Source organism: Rana temporaria, chromosome 2, assembly GCF_905171775.1.
Source record: "Rana temporaria chromosome 2, aRanTem1.1, whole genome shotgun sequence".
Classification (NCBI taxonomy): domain Eukaryota; kingdom Metazoa; phylum Chordata; class Amphibia; order Anura; family Ranidae; genus Rana; species Rana temporaria.
The window spans coordinates 127,775,546-127,802,419 of record NC_053490.1 but is presented as its reverse complement, the minus strand read 5'-3'; the positions used below and the strand labels follow the sequence as shown (position 1 = coordinate 127,802,419).

The 26,874-nt window shown below is 45.6% G+C and overlaps 1 protein-coding gene across 1 annotated transcript in view; it reads left to right on the top strand.

Moving 5' to 3' along the window:
- NAB2 (NGFI-A binding protein 2) overlaps window positions 1-26,874 on the top strand; it is a 54,927-nt gene that overhangs the window by 10,541 nt on the left and 17,512 nt on the right. The window contains exon 3 of the mRNA XM_040339345.1: window positions 16,360-16,493. Within this exon, the coding sequence (XP_040195279.1) occupies window positions 16,360-16,493 (134 nt within the window). The remainder of the gene's footprint in view (window positions 1-16,359; window positions 16,494-26,874) is intronic.

Below are 26,874 nucleotides of genomic sequence, written 5' to 3'. Positions count from 1 at the left end.
CTACAAAATAGGGGACAGAATTATTTTTTTTTATTATTTTTTTTTTTACTAGAAATGGCGGCGATCTGCGATTTTTATTGGGACTGCGGCGTTATGGCGGACACATCGGACACTTTTGACACATTTTTGGCGCCATTCACATTTATACTGCGATCAGTGCTATAAATATGCACTAATTACTGTATAAATGTGACTGGCATTGAAGGGGTTAACACTAGGGGGTGAGGAAGGGGTTAAATGTGTACCCTAATTAGTGTTCTAACTGTGGGGGAAGGGGGGTGACTGGGGGGGGGGGTGACCGATCTGTGTCTCTATGTACAAGGGACACAGATCGGTCTCCTCTCCAGAGACAGCACCGCTGTCTCTGTGTAAAACGGCAATGAGAGATGATCTCATATGTTTACATATGAGATCATCTCTCATTGGCCGCACAGATCGCATCGCAAACGGCCACTCTGATTGGCCGTTCGCGGCGATCTGTGATTGGCTGTGTCCAAGGGACACGGCCAGCACAGCAGTTCCCCGCTGCGCACTCAGGAGCGCGCGCGGGGAACGCGCAAAGGGGCGGACGTCAATTGACGTCCACTTGGATTTTGGGATCCGCGCTGTAGCCGTCATTTGACTATAGCGCAGATCCCAAGAGGTTAAAAATATTAAACGAACTTACAATATATGACTACAAATGAGGGTTTCCAAAAAACGAACAAAAAACATTTATATAATGCTAGTACCATGTTCAACTGTATGTCCAATTGTGCAATTGGCTGAGCAGTAGAAATAAATATTTGCATGGACATTCTTAGATAGTATTAATTATGATTTCATACTAAAACATTTAATGTGAAAATGGCTTAATATAGCTTAACGTGTAATAATGTGCCTAAACCTCAATCAATTGCCCTGAAACTTTGCACTGCCCAAGTTTGACTTTCCAAACCTATGAAAGAAGTTTAATGCATTTCTGTGTTCTACAAGGCAATCTAGGGACATTAACACATTTACGTCGGGCAGAAGTGCTCGTACAGGCAAATGGGCGTACCTGTATGTACCTTCGAATTTGCTGCCGTGCGGGCGCAAGCGTGCTGATGCCAGCGTGCGCGTTAACCTGCCGCACGTCCATGGGTCCCGCAAACTCAATGTTTGCCGGCGGCCCGCCATTGTGAGACAGAGAGTCAGAACGGGGAGACACCTATGTAAACAAGGCATTTCCCTGTTCTGCCTAGTGACATGACAGGGATCTGCTGCTCCCTGTCATCGGGAGCAGTGATCGCTGTTATGTCAGTGGTAGCCCATCCCCCATGGTTAGAATCACTCCCTAGGACACACTTAACCCCTTGATCGCCCCCTAGTGTCATTTATACAGTAATCAGTGGCTATTTATGGCACTGATCGCTGTATAAATGACAATGGTCCCAAAATAGTGTCAAAAGTGTCCAATGTGTCCGCCATAATGTTGCATCGCGATAAAAATCGCAGATCGCCGCCATTACTAGTAAAAAATATACAGTGGGGATCGAAAGTTTGGGCACCACAGGTAAAACATTTTATTAATGTGCATAACGAAGCCAAGAAAAGATGTAAAAATCTCCAAAAGGCATGAAATTACAGATTAGACATTCTTATAATATGTCAAAAAAGTTAGATTTTATTAACATCATTTACACTTTCAAAATTACAGAAAACCAAAAAATTGCGTCTGCTAAAGTTTGGGCACCCTGCAGAATTTATTGCATGCACTGCCCCCTTTGCAAAGCTGAGATCTGCCAGTGTCATGGATTGTTCTCAATCATCGTCTTGGAAGACCAGGTGATGTCAATCTCAAAGGTTTTAAATGCCCAGACTCATCTGACCTTGCCCCAACAATCAGCACCATGGGTTCTTCTAAGCAGTTGTCTAGAAAACTGAAACTGAAAATAGTTGACGCTCACAAAGCTGGAGAAGGCTATAAGAAGATAGAAAAGTGTTTTCAGATGTCAATATCCTCTGTTCGGAATGTAATTAAGAAATGGCAGTCATCAGGAACAGTGGAAGTTAAAGCAAGATCTGGAAGACCAAGAAAAATATCAGACAGAACAGCTCGCAGGATTGTTAGAAAGGCAATTCAAAACCCACGTTTGACTGCACGATCCCTCCAGAAAGATCTGGCAGACACTGGAGTTGTGGTAAACTATTCCACTATAAAGAGATACTTGTACAAATATGGTCTTCATGGAAGTGTCATCCGAAGAAAACCTCTTCTACGTCCTCACCACAAAAATCAGCGTTTGAACTTTGCAAATGAACATATAGACAAGCCTGGTGCATTTTGGAAACAAGTTCTGTGGACCAATGAGGTTAAAATAGAACTTTCTGGCCGGAATGAGCAAAGGTACGTTTGGAGAAGAAAGGGCACAGAATTTAATGAAAAGAACCTCTGTCCAACTGTTAAGCATGGGGGTGGATCAATCATGCTTTGGGGTTGTATTGCAGCCAGTGGCACAGGGAACATTTCACGAGTAGAAGGAAAATGGATTCAATAAAATTTCAGCAAATTTTGGATGGTAACTTGATGCCATCTGTGAAAAAGCTGAAGTTAAAGAGAGGATGGCTTCTACAAATGGATAATGATCCTAAACACACCTAAAAAATCCACGGGGGATTACATCAAGGGGCGTAAACTAGGGTTGTCCCGATACCACTTTTTTAAGACTGAGTACAAGTACCAATACTTTTTTTCAAATGAAAAATGAATGGAGTGAAGACAGCCGCTTCTCTTCATTCATAAACTGAAACATTGTAATCACAGTTTACAATGTTTCAGTTATGTGAATAGACAGAGTCAGTGATCACTGACTCTGTCTATTCGGAGCAGTAAGGAGCCGGATTTACTGGCTCCTACCTCGCTCTCCATCCTGACAGTTCCAGGGGGTAGAGAAGGAGCACGGAGGGAGAGAGAAACACGGAGGGAGAGAGAAACACTGCGGGGGACACGGAGGTATACACAGGGGGATACACGGAGGGAGAGAGAAACACGGGGGGACACGGAGGTATACACGGAGGGAGAGAGAAACACGGGGGGACATGGAAGGAGAGAGAAACATGGCGGGGGACATGGAGGGAGGGAGACTGCAGCAAAACAGAGGGGGGCTGGAGGAGGACACGGGACAGTCAGCTGTGATCGTGTGTGGGGGAGTTGCAAGCACCGATCACCGCTGATTTTAAAGCAGCTGAAAGCTGGGGGGGGGGGGAGAGAGAGAAGCGGAGAAATTACTTTTAAATCTATACAGTGGTAATCGGTGCTTGTAACTTCCCCATGCACTGATCACCGCTGACAGTACAAGTATCGGGTGAAGCATCGGGAGCATTTGCCCGAGTACAAGTACTCGGGCAAATGCTTGGTATCGGTCCCGATACTGATACTAGTATCGCTATCAGGACAACCCTATCGTAAACTGAAGGTTTTGCCATGGCCTTCACAATCTCCTGACCTCTATGTATAGACCTTAAAAGAGCAGTGCATGACAGACAGCCCAAAAATCTCAAAGAACTGGAAGACTGGGAAAAGATACATCAAACAAGAATTGAAAGACTCTTGGCTGGCTACAAAAAGCGTTTACAAGCTGTGATACTTGCCAAAGGGGGCAGTACAAGATATTAACTCTGCAGGGTGCCCAAACATTTGCAGATGCCATTTTTTAGTTTTCTGTACTCTTGAAAGTGTAAATGATGGAAATAAAATCTAACTTTTTTTGACATATTATAAGAATGTCTAATCTGTAATTTGATGCCTTTTGGAGATTTTTCCATCTTTTCTTGGCTTCGTTATGCACATTTATACAACTTTTTACCTGGGGTGCCCAAACTTTCGATCCCCACTGTATATATATATATATATATATATATATAAAAAAATGCCATAAAGCTATCCCCTATGTTGTAGATGCTATAACTTTTGCGCAAACCAATCAATATACGATTTTTGCGTTTTTTTTTTTTACCAACAATATGTAGTAGAATACATATCGCCTTAACTGAGGAAAAAATTATTATTTTTTTATAGATTTTTGGGGGATATTTATTAGAGTAAAAAGTAAAAAATATTTAGCCAGATTCACGTATGGCGGCATATCTTTATGCCATCGTAGCGCATCCCATTTGCACTACGCCGACATAACATAGTGAGGCAAGTACTGTATTCACAGAGCACTTGCTCCCTAAGTTACGTCGGCGTAGCGCAAATGGCCCGGCATAACCCCGCCTAATTCAAAGTAGGCATGTAGTGGGTGGGCTTCATTTAAATTAACCGTGTAAATGAGGGCCGTTGGTACGGCGCATGTGGGCGCATGCTCAGAATCACGTCGCAAATACTCATTGCTTTCGACGTGAACGTAACATACGCCCAGCCCCATTCACGTACGCTTACGCAAACAACGTAAAATACGACAGCTGTTCCGTCGTCCATACCTTGCATGGGCTGCGCCATCTTTTTGATGGTTTATCTTTACGCCGGAAAAACGCCTTACGTAAACAGCGTATCGGGCGCAAGTACGTTCGTGAATCTGCGTATCTAGGTCATTTGCATATTCAACGCCTAAATCCACGTACACGCCCCTAGCGGCCAGCGTAAATATGCACATAAGATACGACAGCGTAGGAGACTTACGCCGGTCGTATCTTAGCCAAATGTAAGCATATCTGGTTTCCAGAATACGCTTAAATATACGACGGTGCGCATTCGGACTTACGACGGCGTATCTACTGATACGCCGTCGTAAGTCTTTTTGATTGTCTTTTTTAAAAAATGTAGGCTCTTTTTTTGTTTATAGCGTAAAAAATAAAAACCGCAGAGGTGATCAAATACCACCAAAAGAAAGCTCTATTTATGGGAAAAAAAGGACGGCGGCTTAACGTACATAAAATACATCAAATGTTAACCAATTTCCCCCAAACTTACACACAATAGAAGACTGCAGCTACTGACTTTTAATAAATGCCTGCAATGTCGGCAGCCATGGCCGATCAATCGCTAGGCTCTCGGCTGCCCCCACCGCCATCCTCGGTGAGGGAATCAGGAAATGAAGCCTTGCAGCTTCACTTTCAGGTTCCTTACTGCGCATGCGTGAGTTGCGCTGTGCCTCCTTACTGGTCCCCACTATCTTCTGGGACCTGTGTGTTTCCGAGGAGACAGCGGGGGAGGACCGCGTAGGCGTCGAGCATGACGTAGGTCACCACGATCACCGCAGTGATCTATGTCAGCAAGTGGGAGCAAATACCTGTATTACACAGATATCTGCTCACCCCTGAAAGGTGTATAAGCCGCTCCTAAAGCGTCCCTGCCCATTGAAATCAATGGGCTGCGCTGCAGAACCGCCGGCAAAGTGCCGCTGCAGCTTATGTGAAAGGGCTAAATTCTACTGCTGTGTTGAGAAATATTTTGCACTGACCTGTATATCATTCTTTCTTACACTCACTATTTTTTACACCAAAAGCAAACATAAAAATATACAAGTTGATTTACATAAATGTGAAATCATGTCAGCTCTATTATTAGTATCACAGCTCATGTGTAAATTGCAAGTTTATTTTTAGATAATAAAATAGATTATAATGTTAGATTTTTTTTTTTGCTTGGTTTCGGCATAAATCTGTTGAGCTATGCTCAGTAACAGCCTACAATATGTAAGTACTCTTTGCCAGAATGACAACAGATAGTCATAGACATCGCCACAGCTGACTTTGTAGATGTTTGTTTGAGTCTGTGTTGTTTTTAGCCCAATACAGAAGACTTAATTGTGCATGCTGCTTGGCAGCTTCTATCGGGACAGCTCTTTTAGTAGAAAGGCAGACAGAAGAGGCGTGTGCTCATTGTAGTAGAAATTGGAGAGCAGGAAAAAGACTACCTGGCACCTTGCTGTACAACAGGCCAATATACTCAACACTAAGGCCGCGTACACACGGTCGGACAAAACCGATGAGAATGGACCGAGGTTCAGTTTCATCGGTCCAAACCGACGGTGTGTATAGCCCATCGGTCTGTTTTCCTTCGGTCCAAAATTTTAAAACATGCTTGAAAATCAAACCGATGGACCGCTGACCGATCGGTCCAAACCGATGGTTAGTACAGAAAAGCATTGGTTCAAAACCCGCGCATGCTCAGAATCAAGTCGACACATGCTTGGAAGCATTGAACTTTGTTTTATTTAGCACGTCGTGTGTTTGACATCACCGCGTTCTGACCCGATCGGTTTTGGAACGATGGTGTGTACGCACATCAGACCATCAGGCCACTTCAGCGGTGAACCGATGGAAATGGCCCGTCGGACCATTCTCATTGGTTTGGAACGACCGTGTGTACGCGGCCTAAGAAAGAAAGATGCTTATCCTATGTAACTGTAGCACCCCCCTGAACCCTGGAAGCAGGGACATGGATGGGCCGACATTTCATCTCAGGGTATAGATTACTTATACAATAGTGGGATATGAACCAATGGCATGTACCAGTGCACCAGCATGCACCAGTGGCAATAAACCTCCTACAGGGTTGTAGGCTGGGCATAAGGCATTCTAGCATGGAATTGCACTCGCTAATGCATGTAACACAGGCAGCATCCATGGTCTTGCGAAATCAACATTAAGGCGATACTCCAGACTTAGAAGCAAGCAGAGGATTTGCACAGTTAACACTTTGTAATCTATGGCCACACTTTTTACACTATTGACATGACACTAAAGCACTTTGGACACAACTGTTAGAGTAAGGTGACCAGATTTTTTTAAATGAAATCCGGGGACATATTTTTTTTTTTTTTACTAGTAATGGTGGCAATCAGCGACTCTATGCCCATCGCCGCCCGCCTCACAGCCTGTCAAGTCTCACTCTCCAGGCCTCCACCAGGGAAGGCAAGGAGATAGGCAGGCAGGCAGCTGGTCGGGACTTGAGCCAAGGCAGAAAAACAGAAGTGGAGCGGAATGGGCATGCACCCGAAACTGAAGAAATATTCCCTCCGCTCTGACCAGCACATGATCATCAGAAAGAGGCACAGATAATGGACCCCCCCCCCCCAAGCTAGTAGAAGCGGTGGAGTGGAGGTGTGTAATTCAGAATTTATTTTTTATTCTGCACTGAATGTCTTTGAAATTGCCCCAGCCCCTGTTCAAATCCAATCCGGGGACAAAACCAGGGACAGACTTGGTCCGGGGACAGTGTCCTCAATCCAGGGACTGTCCCCTGAAACCGGGGATGTCTGGTCACCCTATGTTAGAGACTACCTCTCCCCGGGTGTACATAATTTCTGAGCTGGTACCGCGGAGCTTGTAGCAGTCTCCACCAACTCAGCAGTGCCATCACCTCACTCCTAGTGACAGTGTTCTGTCTGCTGCTATTGGATACAGAAATAGCTCTTCTCCATAACTTCATGCTTGTTCTCCTTCTGAGGCCTCACTACATCACACATGACTGCCAGGCTAGTTTCCTAAGTACTCTGTGCGGCAAGGTCGGCCCCTGTATGTGGGGAACCAGTCACTAGTACAGGGGCCAAGTACAACATCCTTTCAATACCAGAGCATCCATCACCTACACACCTCTGCTATATCAACTGTTTCCTGACTGGTAGGCTGTTTAGCAAGTGACACAAATACAGTAGACCCTAGCAACGACAATATAGCCTCCTCTGGACAACATTCTGCTTCTTAGACACCTGTACTGTATCTTCTCTAACTTCTTCAGTCCCCTGTTGTAAGCCCTGTTCTTTTGATATGCCATGTATACACCCCTTTAGAGACTTCAGACCAGGCAATTTATATGAACAATAAAGTTAATTTACTGAGGTATAGATAAAATGAAAATTAATGAACAGTGGGACTTTAGATGAGATTTGTTGCTGCAAATTATTATTATAGAGTATATATACATAAAGTTATAACTTTTCTTTATCAAACACAATTTCCGTGATCTAGAAATGCATGATACAGTTTACAACATATACATAAAACACAGCAAAATGAAGCTGACATATTAACAGAAGAATACCACAAGGACTTGCGATTAAAGTGCAATATTCATACGTGTTGTATATATACACACAATTACGTAAATGCTAGATAAATATGAAAGAGCAGAACTGTAAAGGCATCCTAAGGGGTCAGAACTCTACACGTTTTCATCAGGAGTATGAATGTAAAAATTAATTCACTGTAAGTACAAAAAATCTGATGAATAAATATAATATAATAAATAAATATAATAAACCCTTCATAAAAATGAAAGAGGGAAAACTTTCTGAAGGATCCAAAAAAGTTATTAGGTCATCTATCCTCTCTGGGATTGCATTGTGATGACCTGACCTGCCAACTAGCTGACCCCCTGATTTGGTTTGGGTTTCCTGCCTCAGCTCCAGGCCCGGGCATGTGATGGGGACCCCCTATCCCACTCTCTTCATCCTCACATAAGTCAGTTCTTGAGCTGATCTGTAAGTATCGGTTCATCTAAGTACTTCTTAAGGGAACTTTTTTGGATCCTTCAGAAAGTTTTCTCTCCCTCATTGTTATGAAGGGTTTATTATATTTATATATCTGATTTTCTGTACTTACTCTATACAGTGAATTCATTTTTGTATTCATACTGATGAGTGAATGTGATTCACGAAACATGTAGAGTTCTGACCCCTAGGATGCCTATACAGTTTGGCTCTTCAATCTTTATCAAGCATCTACATAATTGTGTATATATATTGTAATGTTTGGGGGACCAGCTTGATCGCAGGACACAGGCTTCTTAAATCAAAACTGAGGTTTATTAAACTTAAATGGCTTAGCAGCAGCAAAAACAAAAGAAATAACAGTCTCACCGACTTGTACAGCTCAGAACTGCTATCGCAGTTAAACAGTCCTGTGACGGTATTGGTATGATATTCCCGTCAAACAGTCCCTTCTTCCCATAACAGAACATCACAGAATCATCCACACATGAGACAAGCTTACTGCTGGAACCAGACAGACTTTTAATGGTATAACACAGAGCTTATATGTGGTTACAACTGTTACAATGACAATCTCCGCCCCCCCCCTCACACAGTGGGGAGTCTTCAATACAGATCCTTTGAAATAAGGATATTTCTTTGAACTAATCAGTATCTAGCCGGTTCGGCTCCGCTATGTTTAACCTGATCAGACACATTCCTTTATCAATTAACATTTAGAACAATACACACAAGAGAGTCAATTAACTCTTTGAAATAGGGAGCTGGCTGAGGAAGGGTCATTAACATATCAATCAGCCTGTAACACATGAACCCTTTTTACCTCTAACACACACAATATGACGAGCAGGGAGAATTACTGAAGCATCCTTCACAATGGCCCCCCTTCTTCTCCCTGCTCCGGCAAACCCGGTTGGACCTTCCCTGGTCCAGTAGGGTTGACGGGTTCAGAGCTTTTAGTCCGAGGTTAACTCCGTTTGGCGTAACTGACCTCCCTTGGCAACTGCTTCAGACTCAGGTATGTCACCGGGTCGTCAGATCACACGCCGGTCAGTCCCCAAGTCTTTGTGCAATCTGCAGAGTCACCAGAAGTCAGTGTGAAGACGGCAAATGGGTCTGTGCGCCGCCGTCTAGGTGTCCCGCTATGGGAGGGGGCAGGTTATGGCTCTGAAGTGACAATCACAGGAGATTCATAAAAAGAAAAAGTTATATTTGTTGAAATGCTGTAGCACTGGTGCTCAGAGTCCGGGGGGGGGGGGAATCAGTGCCCCATAGGGTCAGCCACCCTCTGCTCCCTCCGCAGCCGCCGGTTCTCCTCTTTGAGCTTCTCCAGCTCCATCTCCAGTTCATGGAGCCTGGGGGGGTCACCCCGCTGTGACCTCAGGTGGTTGTTCTCCTCCTCTATGCGGCTTATGCACTCCTCCAGCTCTATGTACTCAAGGATCAGCTCCTGCTTGCTCATGTCCTGCAGGCTCTCCACATGGTCCTTCATCATCAGGAACTGGGTGGTGGTGTAAGGGGCCACCGGTGGGCCCTTGGCGAACATCTCGGCCCGCATCTGGGACGCCCGCTGCGACTCCCTCTCCTCCAGTCGCTTCTTCTCCTCCCAGGTCAGCTGGTTATACGGCTTCCAGGACCTCTTCTTCTTGGGGGGTAGCCGGCGGTGCCTCTTTCTGCCCAGCTCCCTCCAGGGCCCCTCCGGCTCATGGCTGTCACCCATGACCAGCTGACAATGGTGTTCCCTGTTGTCCGTAATAACAGATTGTACCGTGAGGACTTCGTAAGGGGTGCCCAATGGTTCTTCCTGACCCAGCTCCTGGAGATCCCTAGCCGAGTCTACACAATGGGCTGCTGCTGGTGGGCGGTACCCAGGTTGAGACCAATTTGACCTGGTGTTGTTGTTCATGGGGCAATTCTGCTTGAAGTGACCCAGCTGTTTGCACCGGAAGCAGCGTTGTTCGTTGTCCTCCTGGCGTGGATAGCGAGGGCTAGATGTCACCGGTCTGTTAGGAAGTTGGTATCTAGCGGCTGGTGGGTGTGAGGGCGCCGTTGGTCGTGGAGGTTGTACCTGTGGTGTGACCTGGTTCGTCTTGCGAGTATCCGCATATTCATCCGCCAATTTCGCAGCCTCTGGTAGAGTCATGGGCCTGCGATCTCTCACCCAGTCTTTGACGTCCATCTGGATGTGATTGTAAAATTGCTCCAGGAGCATTAGTTGCAAAATGTCCTCTGCGGTGGTGGCCTGGCTGCTGTAAACCCAGTTAGAGGCCGACAGGGATAACTGGCATGCCCATTCCGCGTAAGAGTCTTCCGTGGTTTTGCGTGAGTCCCTGAACTTCTGTCGGTGGGACTCTGGGGTTACTGCATAACGAGCCACGAGCACTTCTTTAACCCGGGCGTAGCTATGGATATCCTGATCTGGCACGGTCCGGAAAGCATCAGAAGCTTTGCCTGACAGTTTGCCTGACAATATTGCGACCCACTCTCCTCTAGCTATTCGGTGCCGGTTACATTGTCGCTCAAAATCTGCCAGGTAGTTATCAATCTCACAGTCCTTTTCATCAAAAGCTTTAAAAGCGCTAAACGGAATCTTCCTTGCGTCTGCTGTGCTGTACTCACTGTTTGGAGAATGTGCGGCTGCTTGTTGGACTGCTGCCAGTTTTAACTGTAGCTCTGCATCTCTTATTTGTTTATCCTTCTGTAGTTCTGCGTCTCTTATTTGTTTAGCCTTCTGTAGTTCTGCCTTTGCTAACAGGTCCATCACTTTCAGCACCACATCTGCCGTTGGGTTCGGACCGAACCATGCTAGCTTCTCTCTCATTACTTTGTTGGCTGGTGATTCCTCCTCCTGAATCACTGGTGTCTCCATCTCTTGTACTGCTGGCGTTGCTGCAATCCCGTCCTCCTGGTCTCGCTCCATTAATTCTGCTATGATGACCCGCTTGGTTTTGTTGCTAGCAATCCTTCCACAAACTTCCAGTAGTTCTTCCAGTGTCTGCTTGGAATCCGGATGTAAAGGGGAATAGAAGGGAAAATCCCACCGCTGCCAACCAATTGTGACGGTATTGATATGATATCCCCGTCAAACAGTCCCTTCTTCCCATAACAGAACATCACAGAATCATCCACACATGAGACAAGCTTACTGCTGGAACCAGACAGACTTTTAATGGTATAACACAGAGCTTATATGTGGTTACAACTGTTACAATGACAATCTCCGCCCCCCCTCACACAGTGGGGAGTCTTCAATACAGATCCTTTGAAATAAGGATATTTCTTTGAACTAATCAGTATCTAGCCGGTTCGGCTCCGCTATGTTTAACCTGATCAGACACATTCCTTTATCAATTAACATTTAGAACAATACACACAGGAGAGTCAATTAACTCTTTGAAATAGGGAGCTGGCTGAGGAAGGGTCATTAACATATCAATCAGCCTGTAACACATGAACCCTTTTTACCTCTAACACACACAATATAACGAGCAGGGAGAATTACTGAAGCATCCTTCACAAGTCCTTCCAGGTAAGTCCTTCAGTAGCAGGTTTTTAGGCAGGACACTGCCAAGTCCTTTCACAGCTTTTCACAGCTTTTCATAGCTTCCACAGCTTTCCTTGTCCACCATTCACCATGCATTGGACTCTCCTACACTCCTCCTCTCTCACCTGCACTTCCTGTCTGCTTTAAACTACTTCCTTAGACAGGTGCGTTAACCCTTTCCATTCCCTTAAAGGTACCACAGTCCAAACAGAGGGGAAATATAACGTCCTTCCAGGACCCAGCCACGGTGTCCTGTACAATATATATATATATATATATATATATATATATATATATATGTATATACTCCATAATAATCAGTTGCAGCAACCAATCTCAACTAAAGTCCCACTGTTCATTTATTTTCTTTTTATCCATATATATAGGGATGGAGATTGTGCTGCTGCGGCTATGCCAGGTCATACCTTTTTTATTGTGCCATTTATTGAGGTAGTTGCATTTCACAAGTAAACAGTTCTCAAAGACATCTTACACACACTTTCTGGTACAAAGCTCTCTAGTTTCCCCGAATGGTGCCCAATGAGGCAGTCATTTCTTAGGCAGATTGCCAAATTCATAAATAGTTCTTCTCAAGGCAAGAGTCCATCACAGGCAGTAAATCCACAAGAGGTAGCAATAACCCCTAAGAGAGTCCAGTTAAAGTGGTTGTAAACCCTTTACAACCACTTTAACCTACAGGTAAGCCTAGGTTTAAGGCTTACCTGTAGGTGCTTGAAATATCTCCTAAACCTCCACGGTTAAGGAGATATTTACTATAATCATAGGCGCCACTGTCTACGGCGCATGCGCCCTAGACAAGCGTCGCAGGCGCACTGTAGTGTGTCGTTCCTCATTAAGGCTGTGCCGTCACTTCGCCGCCACGATACGCAGAAGTAACCCCTGGGCAAGATGTTGGCTGCCCGGGCATTGGAGGAGGATGGCTGCGGTGGCTTTGATCGGAGGTGAGTATTACATAATGAGCTAGTATGCCGTGCATACTAGCTCATTATGCCTTTGTCTTGCAGGTGGTGTTTTTTTTCCTGGGTTTACCTTCTCTTTAAGGTAGCACAAGTCCATAGGTTCCAGACCCCATCAGGAACCCTGACTGGGCTCCCCCCAGGGGGCGGTTCAGTCTTTCCCCTAACCTCTCTCAAGGGCACTAATGAGCCCCTATTTATATGGTATGGCCTGCAGGGGTGGTAACCTTCCTGGAAAGAGTGGGAAAACCTGACCAGTAGCATTAATCCTTCCTTCTCAGGAACCACTAGCTTAGCAGGACACAGTGCAACAATTCTGCAATATAACAAGTACCAACATAGTCAAACTGATTAACCTCACAGCATCAAAATGGCAAAAAAAATAACACTTCAGAACCCCCTTGGAAGCGCCTGCTTATAGGTTGGCTGGGGGAAGAATGATTATTCATAAATCAGTTTTACTGTAGTTTCTCATACTAATACCAGAGGTACCAGTGACACCTACTGGCAGAGGAGGATAAACCCAAATGAACAAGTAGACTATAAATCAGCTAGGTTGTCTACCACCCCGCCTAACTAAATTTGGATAGTAACCCCTGTTTAGGACAGGGTGGCTACATAATTAACTGGGTTCCTTCACTAAATTGTGAAGTCAAATAAAGTAATGATGTGAACCTGGGCCTGGTTTAATACTGTATACTGTGCATTCATTTTGAAGGTCTGATCATGTGAAGAAGAAGATCTGCTTTTTAATTTCTCCTGCCCATCACTGAATGGTTGATGTCCAATTGGTACACTCCACTTACTTTTTAGTAAAGTAAACCTTAGGTTAGATGAATATAAGCTGATACAATAATCAGAGTATAGGTCACCAATAGGGATGAGCCGAACACCCCCCTGTTCGAACGGACCGAACGTTCGCGCAAACATTTAGAACCCCATTGAAGTCTATAGGACTTAAACGTTCGAATTCAAAAGTGCTAATTTTAAAGGCTAATATGCAAGTTATTGTGGTAAAACGGGTTTGAGAACCCGGGTCTTGCCCCAGGGAAAATGTATCAGTGGAAAAAGAAAGTTTTAAAAACGTCCGTTTTTTCTGGAGCAGTGTTTTTAATGATGCTTAAAGTGAAAAAAAAATTGAAAAATTCCTTTAAATAGCGTACCTGCTGGGTGTTACTATAAGAAAAAAGTCATTTAAAACTGCTTGCGGCTTTAATGTAATGTCTGCAATATAGATGAAAATCATTGAGAAAAATAGCATGGGTTTCCCCGCCCCCTCCCCCCAGGTCATTACCAGCCCCTTTGGCCCTATATACTTTGAACAGCAGTATAAAGGCGGTGCAAACAAGACAGGGACTGTAGGTTTGTTGTTAAGTATAATCTGTTTGTAATTTTGAACGGGTACTTTTTTAAAGTGTAGCTCCAGCCAAAAAAATCTATTTTTGAAGCTTTTTGGAAAACATAGAGAGGGGTTATCACCCCTGCAACATTTGTTTTGCTGTCTGTGCGCATCTGTTCAGAAGATTGCACCTCACTTTCTGTCCCAATGACAAATTTGAAATTTTGAAAATTTGTTTTTTTTGGTGCGCCTCGGCCTCCTGACTGTGTTTTAAAGGTTCAACTTCACATCTATGGGATGCATCAGAGTATGTGTCTTGCTGCAGAACAGCCTATTAATTTGAGAATGAACTGCCTGCCACCCCTCAATAGCACCAAAGTGCATGGGCCTTTTTTTCATTTTATTTTTAAATGCCGCTGCACCAAAATGCATGGTGCTTTTGTTAGCATGCATTTTTTATTTTTGTGATTTTTTTTATTTACACACACGTAGCTTTAGGTGTACAGAGGGCACAGACAGTACACCACTTGAAAATACTGCAGCTAGCTAAACTCAATACAGTGTATAAATATATATACAACACCTGGGATGCATATATCCTCTACACACTGTAATTCTAACTGACTAGCCTGCCTGCTCTATCTAACTCCAAAAAATTACACTATCTCTCTCTCTCTCTGTAAACCACCGACACACTACACAAGGCCGACTTCCAGGCAGCATTATATAGTGTGGGGCATGTACTAAACCCCCTGAGCCATAATTGGCCAAAGCCACCCTGGCTTTGGCCAATTATGGCTCTCCGTTTTTTGCAAGCTGTGATTGGCCAAGCATGCGGGTCATAGTGCATGCTTGGCCAATCATCAGCCAGCAATGCACTGCGATGCCGCAGTGAATTATGGCCCATGACACGCCACTCAAATTTGGCGCGAACGGCCCAAAACGTTCGCAATTCGCCGAACAATCGAACATACGATGTTCGAGTCGAACGTGAGTTCGACTCGAATACGAAGCTCATCCCTTGTCACCAACAAATGGTGTCTCTTTTTTTTATAAGATCTCATCCTCCACATTTGCTTATTTTACACTGAATAGGGCATGTGTATGTGAAATGAAGAACATAAATAATAAACAGTTCAATGTGCATCTCTTCTTTTTGCTTATTTGATAAAAATGATAGCTAGATTCGGACTAATTGTTATGGCCTGGGCAGATTATAATCTCAGTATTTGCTCTTCTTGTTTTCCCACATAAAACATACTATGGGCCCCAAGATTTTTCTAGCTAGCTCCTGACTCTTGGGGCCCATTAGCCATTTTTTTCCAAGCCTTGTAACGTTATTTAAAGTTAACCTGATGGCAATCTAAAAATGGAAAGAAAGCTGTTTTCTGTGAAAAATAAGAAAATGACAATACTTTTTTTCTCCTGCTTATGAGAAAATGACAACTAAAGTTTGCTAGGAAACCAACCTCTCCTGGAAATGTCGTTCTCCTGTGTCTTTCACAGGGTTCTGTGGTTCCTCTTTCAAAAGCCCCTTAAGAGCCATATGTGTATCCAAGTATACTGTCACATATAAGGCTATCTTTGTACATGTGTTCACTTCAAGCATTTCATTAAATACACTTATCTTTATGCCAATTCATATGTTAGTATATGCAGCCCATATTGTGTATCAGTGGGCGGCTCTAGTTATGAGAGCTTGTGGTGTAATAAAAGCTGTCAAAAATTGAAGACCTCTTGTATAAAGGATATCCTTTGTATCGCACTTGGTAGTAAAAGTAGCATGAAAAATGAAAATGTAGTCATTGCCAAGATTAATCTTTTGGTTATGTTGAAGGCTTTTGAGAATATTTGTCTTTTTTTGTCAAACGTGGTGTCAGGTATGGTGTAATGCCATATCGGATAGAGAGCGCTTAGTGTTTTTGATTGCCTACCATCTAAAAAAAAAAATGTTTCCTGTTACTCTGTATGTAGTACAGATAAGGTCTATTATACAGATTCATTATAACACCCTGTTCATCTTGTCTCTTGTTTCCTTTACAGCTGACAATTAATGAAGCAGCGGCTCAATGCTGTATAAGGGATAACACCTTGCTCCTGCGGAGGGTGGAATTATTCTCGCTGGCCAGGCAGGCTGCTCGGGAAAGCTCTTACTTAGCATCTCTAAAATGCTCCAGGTAAGATCACAAATAACATTCTGATTAGAAAAACCATATGGCACATTACAATGTGGAGGAACTCAAGCTGTCATTTACAGATGGATCCTGTAATACTTCAGCAGAGCAGAACCTATGTGGTATCACTAAGTTTGAAATGATTTATTCCCATATACAAGAACTGAGGAATGTAAATGTGAAAATGTAGCTCACAGCAGACAGTAAATGCAGTATTCATCTTGCAACTAAAATAAAATAAAAGAGAAGAGGGGCACCAACCCTTAAGGTGCACTTACTTGAAATATATTACAGTAATGCTGCTGCCTCTTTAAATATCATGCAACACTCAAAAAATATTATTTGTACACAAAAGTAAAGCGCTTCACCAGAGACCCTCTGCTACGTCACTGGGGAAGCCCAGTCTTCCCCCTTGCTGGGCTTCCCCAGTGACGTAGCAGAGGGTGCGTCAGAGGGGGCGGGGTCACGTGACGGGTGGCCCCGCCTCCCCTATATAAGAAATGTCAAAGCTACAGCGCGTCATTCGCTGGGCTCTGTCCAGCGGAGAGAGGAGGTCGGCGTGGCTGCGCTCTGGATTGATGGATCTTCTCATCGCTGGACCGGAGATCAACCGTCGCTGGATACAGACAACGTTGGAGCAGGGAGCTGGGACCGAGTAAATTACCACCGCTGGATTTTTTTTTTATTAATAAAGGACTTTTTTCTACAGTGTGTGTGTGTGTTTTTTCCAACTATTTACACTTCCTTCGTGAAATGGTAGGGGTACAATGTACCCCATTACCAATTCACATAGGGGGGCAGGATCTGGGGGCCCCCTTTGTTAAAGGGGTCTTCCAGATTCTGATAAGCCCCCCGCCCACAGACCCCCACAACCACTGGGCAAGGGTTGTGGGGATGAGGCCCTTGTCCCCATCAACATCGACATCCTCCCCATGTTGAGGGCATGTGGCCTGGTACGGTTCAGGAGAGGGCCACACTCTGTCCCCCCCTCTTTTCTGCGGCTGGCCAGGTTAAGGTGCTCGGATAAGGGATCTGGTGTGAATTTTTGGGGGAACTCCACCCTATTTTTTTTTAATTGACGGTTCCCCTTAAAATCCATTCCAGACCTGAAGGGCCTGGTAATGGAATTTGGGGGGGCCCCTACGCTATATTTTTTTTATGAATGAATTCGCTCTGAATTGCCAGAGCCGACAATTCATTATAGCCGCAAGTCCGGTTTTAAAAGACTTTTTTTCCTTTCAGAAATTACACTTTGTGCAGAGACAGTTCTAAGTGCGGGAAACATGCGCTATTTCACATGCTAACTTTTCTCCCATAGACTTTAACAGGGTGTTCCGCGGCTTTTCGCATTTGCCGCGAACACCCCTAATTGTTCGTTGTTCGCCGAACAGGCGAACAGGCAATGTTGGAGTCGAACATGAGTTTGACTCGAACTTGAAGCTCATCCCTAGCCTCTATATACTTATGGTTAATGTTATATGCTGGTTGCAGTAGTTCCTCTGCTCCCAATTACTTTGATTAATTTCCCAGGAAGGGAATCCCCTCTTTTCACAGAGGCCCTGTCCTCGGTGGGGGCACTGCCAACTTTGTTATTAAGGTAGAAGTTCAGCCAAAACCTAACTAACTCTAAACCTACTAACAGCCACATTCTAAACCCAATCTATCTAGCCCTGTAAAGAAGAATACAGCTATACTTAGCTGTTCTGCAGCCAGTCTGGACCCACGCTGAGCTGTCAGGGGCTGCTTCAGTGTGTAGGAGTGTGTAGGAGAGGCAGTTGACAATGGAAGCCCCAAAGTAACTCTATGGGTGACGTCACTTCCCAGCCATTGTTGGTTCTCTCCTGCACACAGGGCGCCGCTGGAGACTGTACCGGTGTGGCTTCAGAAAAAGTATGTATAGCGATTTTTTTTCTTTACAGGGTTAGATAGATTCGTTTTAGAATGTGTCTGAGAGTAGATTTATTTAGGTTAGGTTCTGATTCTCTTATAAACCTACAGGTTTGATGCAATATCCTGTTTGGGGAAGGCCATTTCTCATATCACCCAAAAGAGGGCTACAAATGTTCAAATATAACTAATTGGAGAAGTCTGAGGGTCCTAAAATATAGAATTAACAATAGTGTGATCATTCTGACCACCCTGATAAAGCCAATGCTGCTAAAGAGAGAGATTCTCTGCTCATTTTAGAGTTGAGAGTGTTCCACTTGAACAGGGGGGTTGATAATGTAAAGCCCCATACAAACTATTAGATTTTCTGCAGATTTTTGTCTTCAGATTTACCAATACCATGTAGTGCAAAGGCCTGCCTGATTGCATGCAAATTGAAACTCTTAAGGTTTGACCTCATAATATATGGTTTTGGTAAATCTGAAGACAAAAATCTGCAGAAAATCTAATAGTGTGTATGAGATCTAAGTCAACCTTTTAGCTAAATACGAAATATAACTAAAGAGGCTTGCTGCATTGGAGTTTAAAAGTAAAGATTGCTACAGGTTTGTGAAGTAGCGGTGACAATGCTGATAGCCAAAATCCTGCAACATTTCACCCCTCTGTAGTGCAAGTAGGCACAGCCTACACAAGGGTGACAATTCTGCTCTGAATTCAGGAGCAGTGCAGCATCATTACCACACCATCACAGGAAGCTGCATTAGATGGACTTTACTGACAAAGAACTTTGCAAGGGAAAAGAGAAAACTGTAACTGCAGATGGATTTCTAATTAAAGGCGTTGTAATCTCTCGTTTTTTTTTAATAACAAACATGTCATACTTACCTCCTTTTTGCAGATCGTGGCCCCGATCCACCTGTCACTTTCAGTTCCTCCCCACATCGGTAAACCCCCTAGGAGAAGCTCTCTCCTTGAGGGTTACCACGCAGGCATGATCCCAAGTCCAGCATTTCCATAGACACAGAATGACAGACTTGGCCCTGCACCCCCGTCGCCCGCGTCATTGGATTTGATTGACAGCAGCGGGAGCCAATGGCTGCGCTGCTATCAATCTATCCAATCAAGAGCCGAGACAACGGGCAGAGAGGTAGAGTGCGTCCCCACTGAGGGAACGAACTGGCTCAGGTGAGTAAAACGGGGGGGTTAGGGGGACGGTCAGTGTTCAGAAGTTTTTTCCCCTTAATGCATAGGATGCATTAACCTCCCTGGCGGTATGATTATGTCTGGAATTTTGTACCAAAAGCGTTACAATTTTTTGCACGGAAATTTGGTGATATGTATTATAGGCCTGCAATTCTTAGTAATTACTTACTTAAACCTGACCAAACAAGACTCTAGTACAGGGCTCAAAATTTCAAGTCCTGCGCTACTAGCCAGATCTTAAGGGTTACTCGCCACCAGTTGACCCGAACAATCCCTACCCTGCACCACCCCTAATTCTGCCCCTAAACACGTCCTCAAATTATCTCATGAAATGACACTTACCTGTTTTATGCCGAATTAAACTTTATCAGTGCAGCCATACCTGTGCCCACCATTGTAGCCTCTGTCCACTGTGCCTACCATTGCAGCCTCTGCCCACTGTGCCCACCATTGCAGCCTCTGCCCATCATTGCAGCCTGTGCCCACTGTGCCCACCATTGCAGCTTCTGCCCACTGTGCCCACCATTGCAGCCTCTGCCCACTGTGCCCACCATTGCAGCCTCTGCCCACCATAGCAGCCTCTTCCCACTGTGCTCACCATAGCAGCCTCTGCCCACCATTGCAGCCTCTGCCCACTGTGCCCACCATTGCAGCCTCTGCCCACCATAGCAGCCTCTGCCCACCATTGCAGCCTGTGCCCACTGTGCCCACCATTGCAGCCTCTGCCCACTGTGCCCACCATTGCAGCCTCTGCCCACCATAGCAGCCTCTGCCCACTGTGCCCACCATAGCAGCCTCTGCCCACCATTGCAGCCTCTGCCCACCATTGCAGCCTCTGCCCACCACTGCAGCCTGTGCCCACCATAGCAGCCTCTGCCCACCCTTGCAGCCTCTGCCCACTGTGCCCACCATTGCATCCTTTACAAACTGTGCCCACAATTTCAGCCTTTACTCACTGTGCCCACGATTGTAGCCTCTGCTCACCTGTGCAGAGGAAAGCCCCAGGGGAAGAGGAGCTGGGAGTGGTGGGGGGGGGGGGCGCGGGTACCGCCGGCATGCAGGGATTGATTGGGAGCCATTCTGCCATCGAGAAGACAAAAGCCGCGGGATTACACACCTTTAAGAACCACAAACATCACACTTTGTGCTTCTTTTTCTTTCGACTTTATTGAAATGTCAAAATACATTTCATTAATTTTTATGCACCACAGATAGGTTTTTTCCCCTTAATGCATAGGATGCATTAACCTCCCTGGCGGTATGATTATGTCTGGAATTTTGTACCAAAAGCGTTACAATTTTTTGCACAGAAATTTGGTGATATGTATTATAGGCCTGCAATTATTAGTAATTACTTACTTAAACCTGACCAAACAAGACTCTAGTACAGGGCTCAAAATTTCAAGTCCTGCGCTACTAGCCAGGCCTTAAGGGTTACTCGCCACCAGTTGACCCAACCAATCCCTACCCTGCACCACCCCTAAACACGTCCTCAAATTATCTCATGAAATGACACTTACATGTTTTATGCCGAATTAAGTTAGAAACTTTATCAGTGCAGCCATACCTGTGCCCACCATTGTAGCCTCTGTCCACTGTGCCTACCATTGCAGCCTCTGCCCACTGTGCCCACCATTGCAGCCTCTGCCCACCATTGCAGCCTGTGCCCACTGTGCCCACCATTGCAGCCTCTGCCCACTGTGCCCACCATTGCAGCCTCTGCCCACTGTGCCCACCATTGCAGCCTCTGCCCACCATAGCAGCCTCTGCCCACTGTGCTCACCATAGCAGCCTCTGCCCACCATTGCAGCCTCTGCCCACTGTGCCCACCATTGCAGCCTCTTCCCACCATAGCAGCCTCTGCCCACAATTGCAGCCTGTGCCCACTGTGCCCACCATTGCAGCCTCTGCCCACTGTGCCCACCATTGCAGCCTCTGCCCACCATAGCAGCCTCTGCCCACTGTGCCCACCATAGCAGCCTCTGCCCACCATTGCAGCCTCTGCCCACCATTGCAGCCTCTGCCCACCACTGCAGCCTGTGCCCACCATAGCAGCCTCTGCCCACCCTTGCAGCCTCTGCCCACTGTGCCCACCATTGCATCCTTTACAAACTGTGCCCACCATTTCAGCCTTTACTCACTGTGCCCACGATTGTAGCCTCTGCTCACCTGTGCAGAGGAAAGCCCCAGGGGAAGAGGAGCTGGGAGTGGTGGGGGGGGCGCGGGTACCGCCGGCATGCAGGGATTGATTGGGAGCCATTCTGCCATCGAGAAGACAAAAGCCGCGGGATTACACACCTTTAAGACCCACAAACATCACACTTTGTGCTTCTTTTTCTTTCGACTTTATTGAAATGTCAAAATACATTTCATTAATTTTTATGCACCACAGATAGTTTTTTTCCCCTTAATGCATAGGATGCATTAACCTCCCTGGCGGTATGATTATGTCTGGACTTTTGTACGAAAAGCGTTACAATTTTTTGCACAGAAATTTGGTGATATGTATTATAGGCCTGCAATTATTAGTAATTACTTACTTAAACCTGACCAAACAAGACTCTAGTACAGGGCTCAAAATTTCAAGTCCTGCGCTACTAGCCAGGCCTTAAGGGTTACTCGCCACCAGTTGACCCAACCAATCCCTACCCTGCACCACCCCTAATTCTGCCCCTAAACACGTCCTCAAATTATCTCATGAAATGACACTTACATGTTTTATGCCGAATTAAGTTACAAACGTTATCAGTGCAGCCATACCTGTGCCCACCATTGTAGCCTCTGTCCACTGTGCCTAACAAGTCACGCTCTTGATTACCGCCAAGGAGGTTAAGGGGAAAAAACACAACAAGTGTTTACAACCCCTTTTAAGCACAATTTCTTTTAAAATACGATGCTATAGTTATAATTTAGAGTAAAAACGAGATTATTAGTGAACAGGCTGTCTGTATACTTTTTATAATTATTTATATTTCCTTGAATGTTTGGAAAGTTTAAAATGCTAATGGTTCTTTTTCTAGAGAGAGCAGGGCGTGTGATAAGATCACTGTGCTGTAAAGTCAGGAATGTTTTGATGATGATGTCATTGATGTAAAATTGTTTAAGAAACACAAATATGCAAGGCCAAGATAAACTCTGAAAAGCTTTTTTACTTCTCAGGGTGAGAGTTAAAAGGCAGTTAGATTAATATTAACAGTGTAAATATTAATCAATTTTTTTCTAAAACTGTCAAATGCTTGCACACTGGCGATAAAACCATCCTGTTCCTCTAAGAAAAACTTTCTTAGATGTTTGTTAAGTCGAATTGCCAAACTACACTCACCGGCCACTTTATTAGGTACACTTGTTCAATTTCTTGGAAACACAAATTGCTAATCAGTCAATCACAGCAACTCAATGCCATTAGACATCTAAGCCCGGATTCACGTAGGAGATACGACGGCGTATCTCCAGATACGCCGTCATATCTCTGAGTCTGAGGCGTCGCATTTTGGCGCCTGATTCAAAGAATCAGATAAGCCAGAATTAGTATAAGATACGACCAGTGTAAGTCTCCTACACCGTCGTATCTTAACTGCATATCTACGCTGGCCGCTAGGGGCGTGTACGCTTATTTACGCCTAGAAACATGTAAATCAGCTAGATACGCCAATTCACGAATGTACGCCCGGCCGTCGCATTACAGATACGCCGTTTACGTTAGGCTTTTTCCGGCGTAAAGTTACCCCTGCTATATAAGGCGTATATGAGGCGTACCAATGTTAAGTATGGACGTCAGGCCAGCGTCAAATTTTCCGTCAATTACGTTGTTTGCGTAAGTCGTTCGCGAATAGGGCTGTGCGTAATTTACGTTCACATTGAAAGCATTGGCTTCTTGCGGGTTAATTTGGAGCATGCGCACAGGGATACTTTCACGGACGGCGCATGCGCCGTTCGTAAAAAGCGTCATTTACGTGGGGTCACAATAAATTTACATAACACACGCCCACATCTTCCACATTTGAATTAGGCGGGCTTACGCCGCCCTATTTACGCTACGCCGCCGCAACTTTGGTTTGTGAATACTGCACTTGCCTGTTAAAAGTTGCGTAGGCGTAACGTAAATAGGATACGTTACACCCGCACAAAGATGCGCTCTTCTACGTGAATCCGGGCCCTAGATGTGGTGAGGACGACTTTCTGAAGATCAAACCGAGCATTAAAATGGGGAATAAAGGGCATTTAAGTGACTTTGAACACGGCATGATTGGTGGTGCAAGATGGGCTGATCTTCAAAAACCTCTGATCTACTGGGATTTTCACACACAACCCTCTCTTGGGTTTACAGAGAATGGTCCGAAAAAGAGAAAATATCCAGTGAGCAGCAGTTGTGTGGACAGAAATGCCTTGTTGATGTCAGAGAAGAATTGGCAGACTGGTTTGAGATGATAGAAAGGCAACAGTAACTGAAAAAAACCTCTTGCTACAACCACGTTATGCAGAATTCCATCTCTGAATGCAGGCCCGTCGGAACCCGACAGGCAAAGCAAGCATTTCCCTGGGGCCCCGTGCTGGCCAGGGGCCCCCGGGCTGGCCAGGGGCCCCAGCAGGGAGGGCCCTTGCCGCACCGCTGCGTCCTCTTGCAGTCCGGTTGGCCGTGTACCATAACCGCGCGGTACAGGAGAATCAGGTTCCTGTTCCCGGCCGGACTGACAGGAAGTGCACACACTGAGTGTTCACTTCCTTTCAGTCCGGCCTCGGGAACAGCAGACTGAATCTCCTGTACTGCGCGGTTATGGTACACGGCCGACCGGACTGCAGGAGGACGCAGCAATGCGGCAAGGGCCCTCCCTGCTGGGGCCCCTGTGCGGACACCACCATCTGCTGGCGTGTGAGGATAGAGGTAAGCCGCCAACCCCCCCCCCCCGCTTCTCAACTGAAAAACTGAAATGTCATTTCACACCGGGTGCTACTCCTGTCAGCTAAGAACAGGAAACAGAGGCTATAATTCACACAGGCTCACCAAAATTGGGAAATAGAAGATTGGAAAAACGTTGCCTGGTCTGATGAGTCTCGATTTCTGCTGCAACATTCAGATGGTAGAGTGAGAATTTGGCTTAAATAACATGAATGCATGGATCCATCCTGCCTTGTATCAACGATTCAGGCTGCCGGGGGTGGTGTAATGGTGCGGGGGATATTTTCTTGGCACCCTTTGGGCCCCTTAGTACCAACTAAGCATCATTTAAATTACACGGCCTACCTGAGTATTGTTGCTGACCATGTCCATCACTTTATAACTACAGTGTACCCATCTTCTGATGGCTATGTCCAGCAGGATAATGCACCATGTCACAAAGCTTTAGGCTACTTTCACACTGAGGCACTTTGCAGGCGCTATGGGGCAAATCCACAAAGCAGATGCGCCGACTTAACTCGAGATTTCTAATTTTACTCCGCGCGTATCTTTGCGCCCGATCCTCAAAACGAAAAATCCGGTTTTTACGTCCTACTTAAAATAATTACTCTGGCGCATCCTCTGACGCAAATTACGCTAGTCACGCCGCTTTATTTGATAGGCAAAGATGCAAATGAGGGAGATAGGGCGATCCTCAAAATTAAGTGTGTGCGCCGTAGATTACGCCCTGTGCGCCGTAGATAACGCCCTGTGCGCACCTGTTAGTTTTCTGGAGCAAAATTAGACTTTATAAAAGCAGCCCTAATTTTACACCAGCCCTGTAAAGGTCTGCTGAAGCAACACCATTTAGGAAGAGCTGCCAACACTTCTTTGCTTGACTTCATTGTGACTGCCAAAATGCCTGGGCCATCAATGATTATAACGGCACTCGCCACTTTACAGGCGCAGAGAAGGAGGAGGGCACAGAGGAGGAGGAGGAGGGCACAGGAGAGGATCTACCGCCCACGCCAAGATCTCTTTGGCATGACTGCGTCTGAGGTCATTGGCCACTTCAGATTAAACCAGGAAGCCATCCTGGACTTAACCAGGATCCTGCAGGATGATCTGAACACCCCAACCCAACGATCCCATGCCCTGCCAGCTCATATTAAAGTTATGGCCACCCTGCATTTTCTGGCCACTGGGTCTTTTCAGAGAACATGTGGAGGTCTGGCTGGGATGGTACAGTCCTCGATGAGCAGGTGTGTGCACCAGGTTGTCCCTGCAATACTGAGACGCATGGGCAGTCAATTTGAAAAGCCCACCCAGGAGGACCAGCGAATGAAGAGCATGGCTGATTTCTACCAGATTGCACGATTCCCACGGACCATCGGGGCCATTGACTGTACCCATGTGGCACTACAGCCCCCCCATGATACAGAGCACCTGTTCAGGAATCGCAAAAACTGGCATTCCATCAATGTCCAGGTAATCGTGGATGCCCATGGCCTCATCTGGCATGTGTGTGCCAAATTTCCAGGTTCGTGCCATGACAGCTACATCTTTAGGCAGACCAACATAGCACGTGAATTGGAGCAGAACGTGTATGGAGACAGCTGGCTGGTTGGTGAGTGACATGTGTGTCAGGTATGTCCCCCCCATGATGCAGACATCACATGGGGCACATGCATGACTAATATCCTCCTGTCTTTTGCCTTCCAGGTGACTCTGGATATGCCCTGGGCCCTCACATGATGACCCCATTCCGGAACCCCCAAACCCCAGGAGAGCAACGCTACAACGAGGCTCATATTCGCACCCGGGCAGTAGTGGAGCGTACTTTTGGCCTGCTGAAGTCCCGCTTCAGATGCCTGGACAAGACTGGGGGTACACTGCTGTATTCCCCAGACTTTGTGTGCCAAATAATAGGGGCTTGTTGCATTCTTCATAACTTTGCAACGAGAAGGGGACTGGAGATTAACTTACGTGCTGACCTGACCCCCCACCCAGGCAATCCCCCCCTAGCCCACTCTACCCGGTCTACTGAGGGCACAGTAGCCCGGAGACGCCTGGCAGAAGGCATCTTTTCTCAGTAAATGGCCAGAAAAAATGTCACAATGTTATTATTTTTTTCCAATGCAAACGCACATGAATTATGTGACAATGTTATTATTTGTTTTCACTGCAAACGCACATGAATTATGTGACAATGAGAATGTTGCTTTGCACAGTAAACGCACATGTTTAATGACACATTGAGAATGTTTTTGTCTCTGGAAACGCACATGATTTATGTCACAATGAGAATGCATGAATGCACACCACTGTGGTCCCTAGCACAAACACATCACATGCACATCGAATTGGATTAGATCCAAGTACCCCCCCCCCCTTTGGTACTTGGGAGCAGTAACGCCC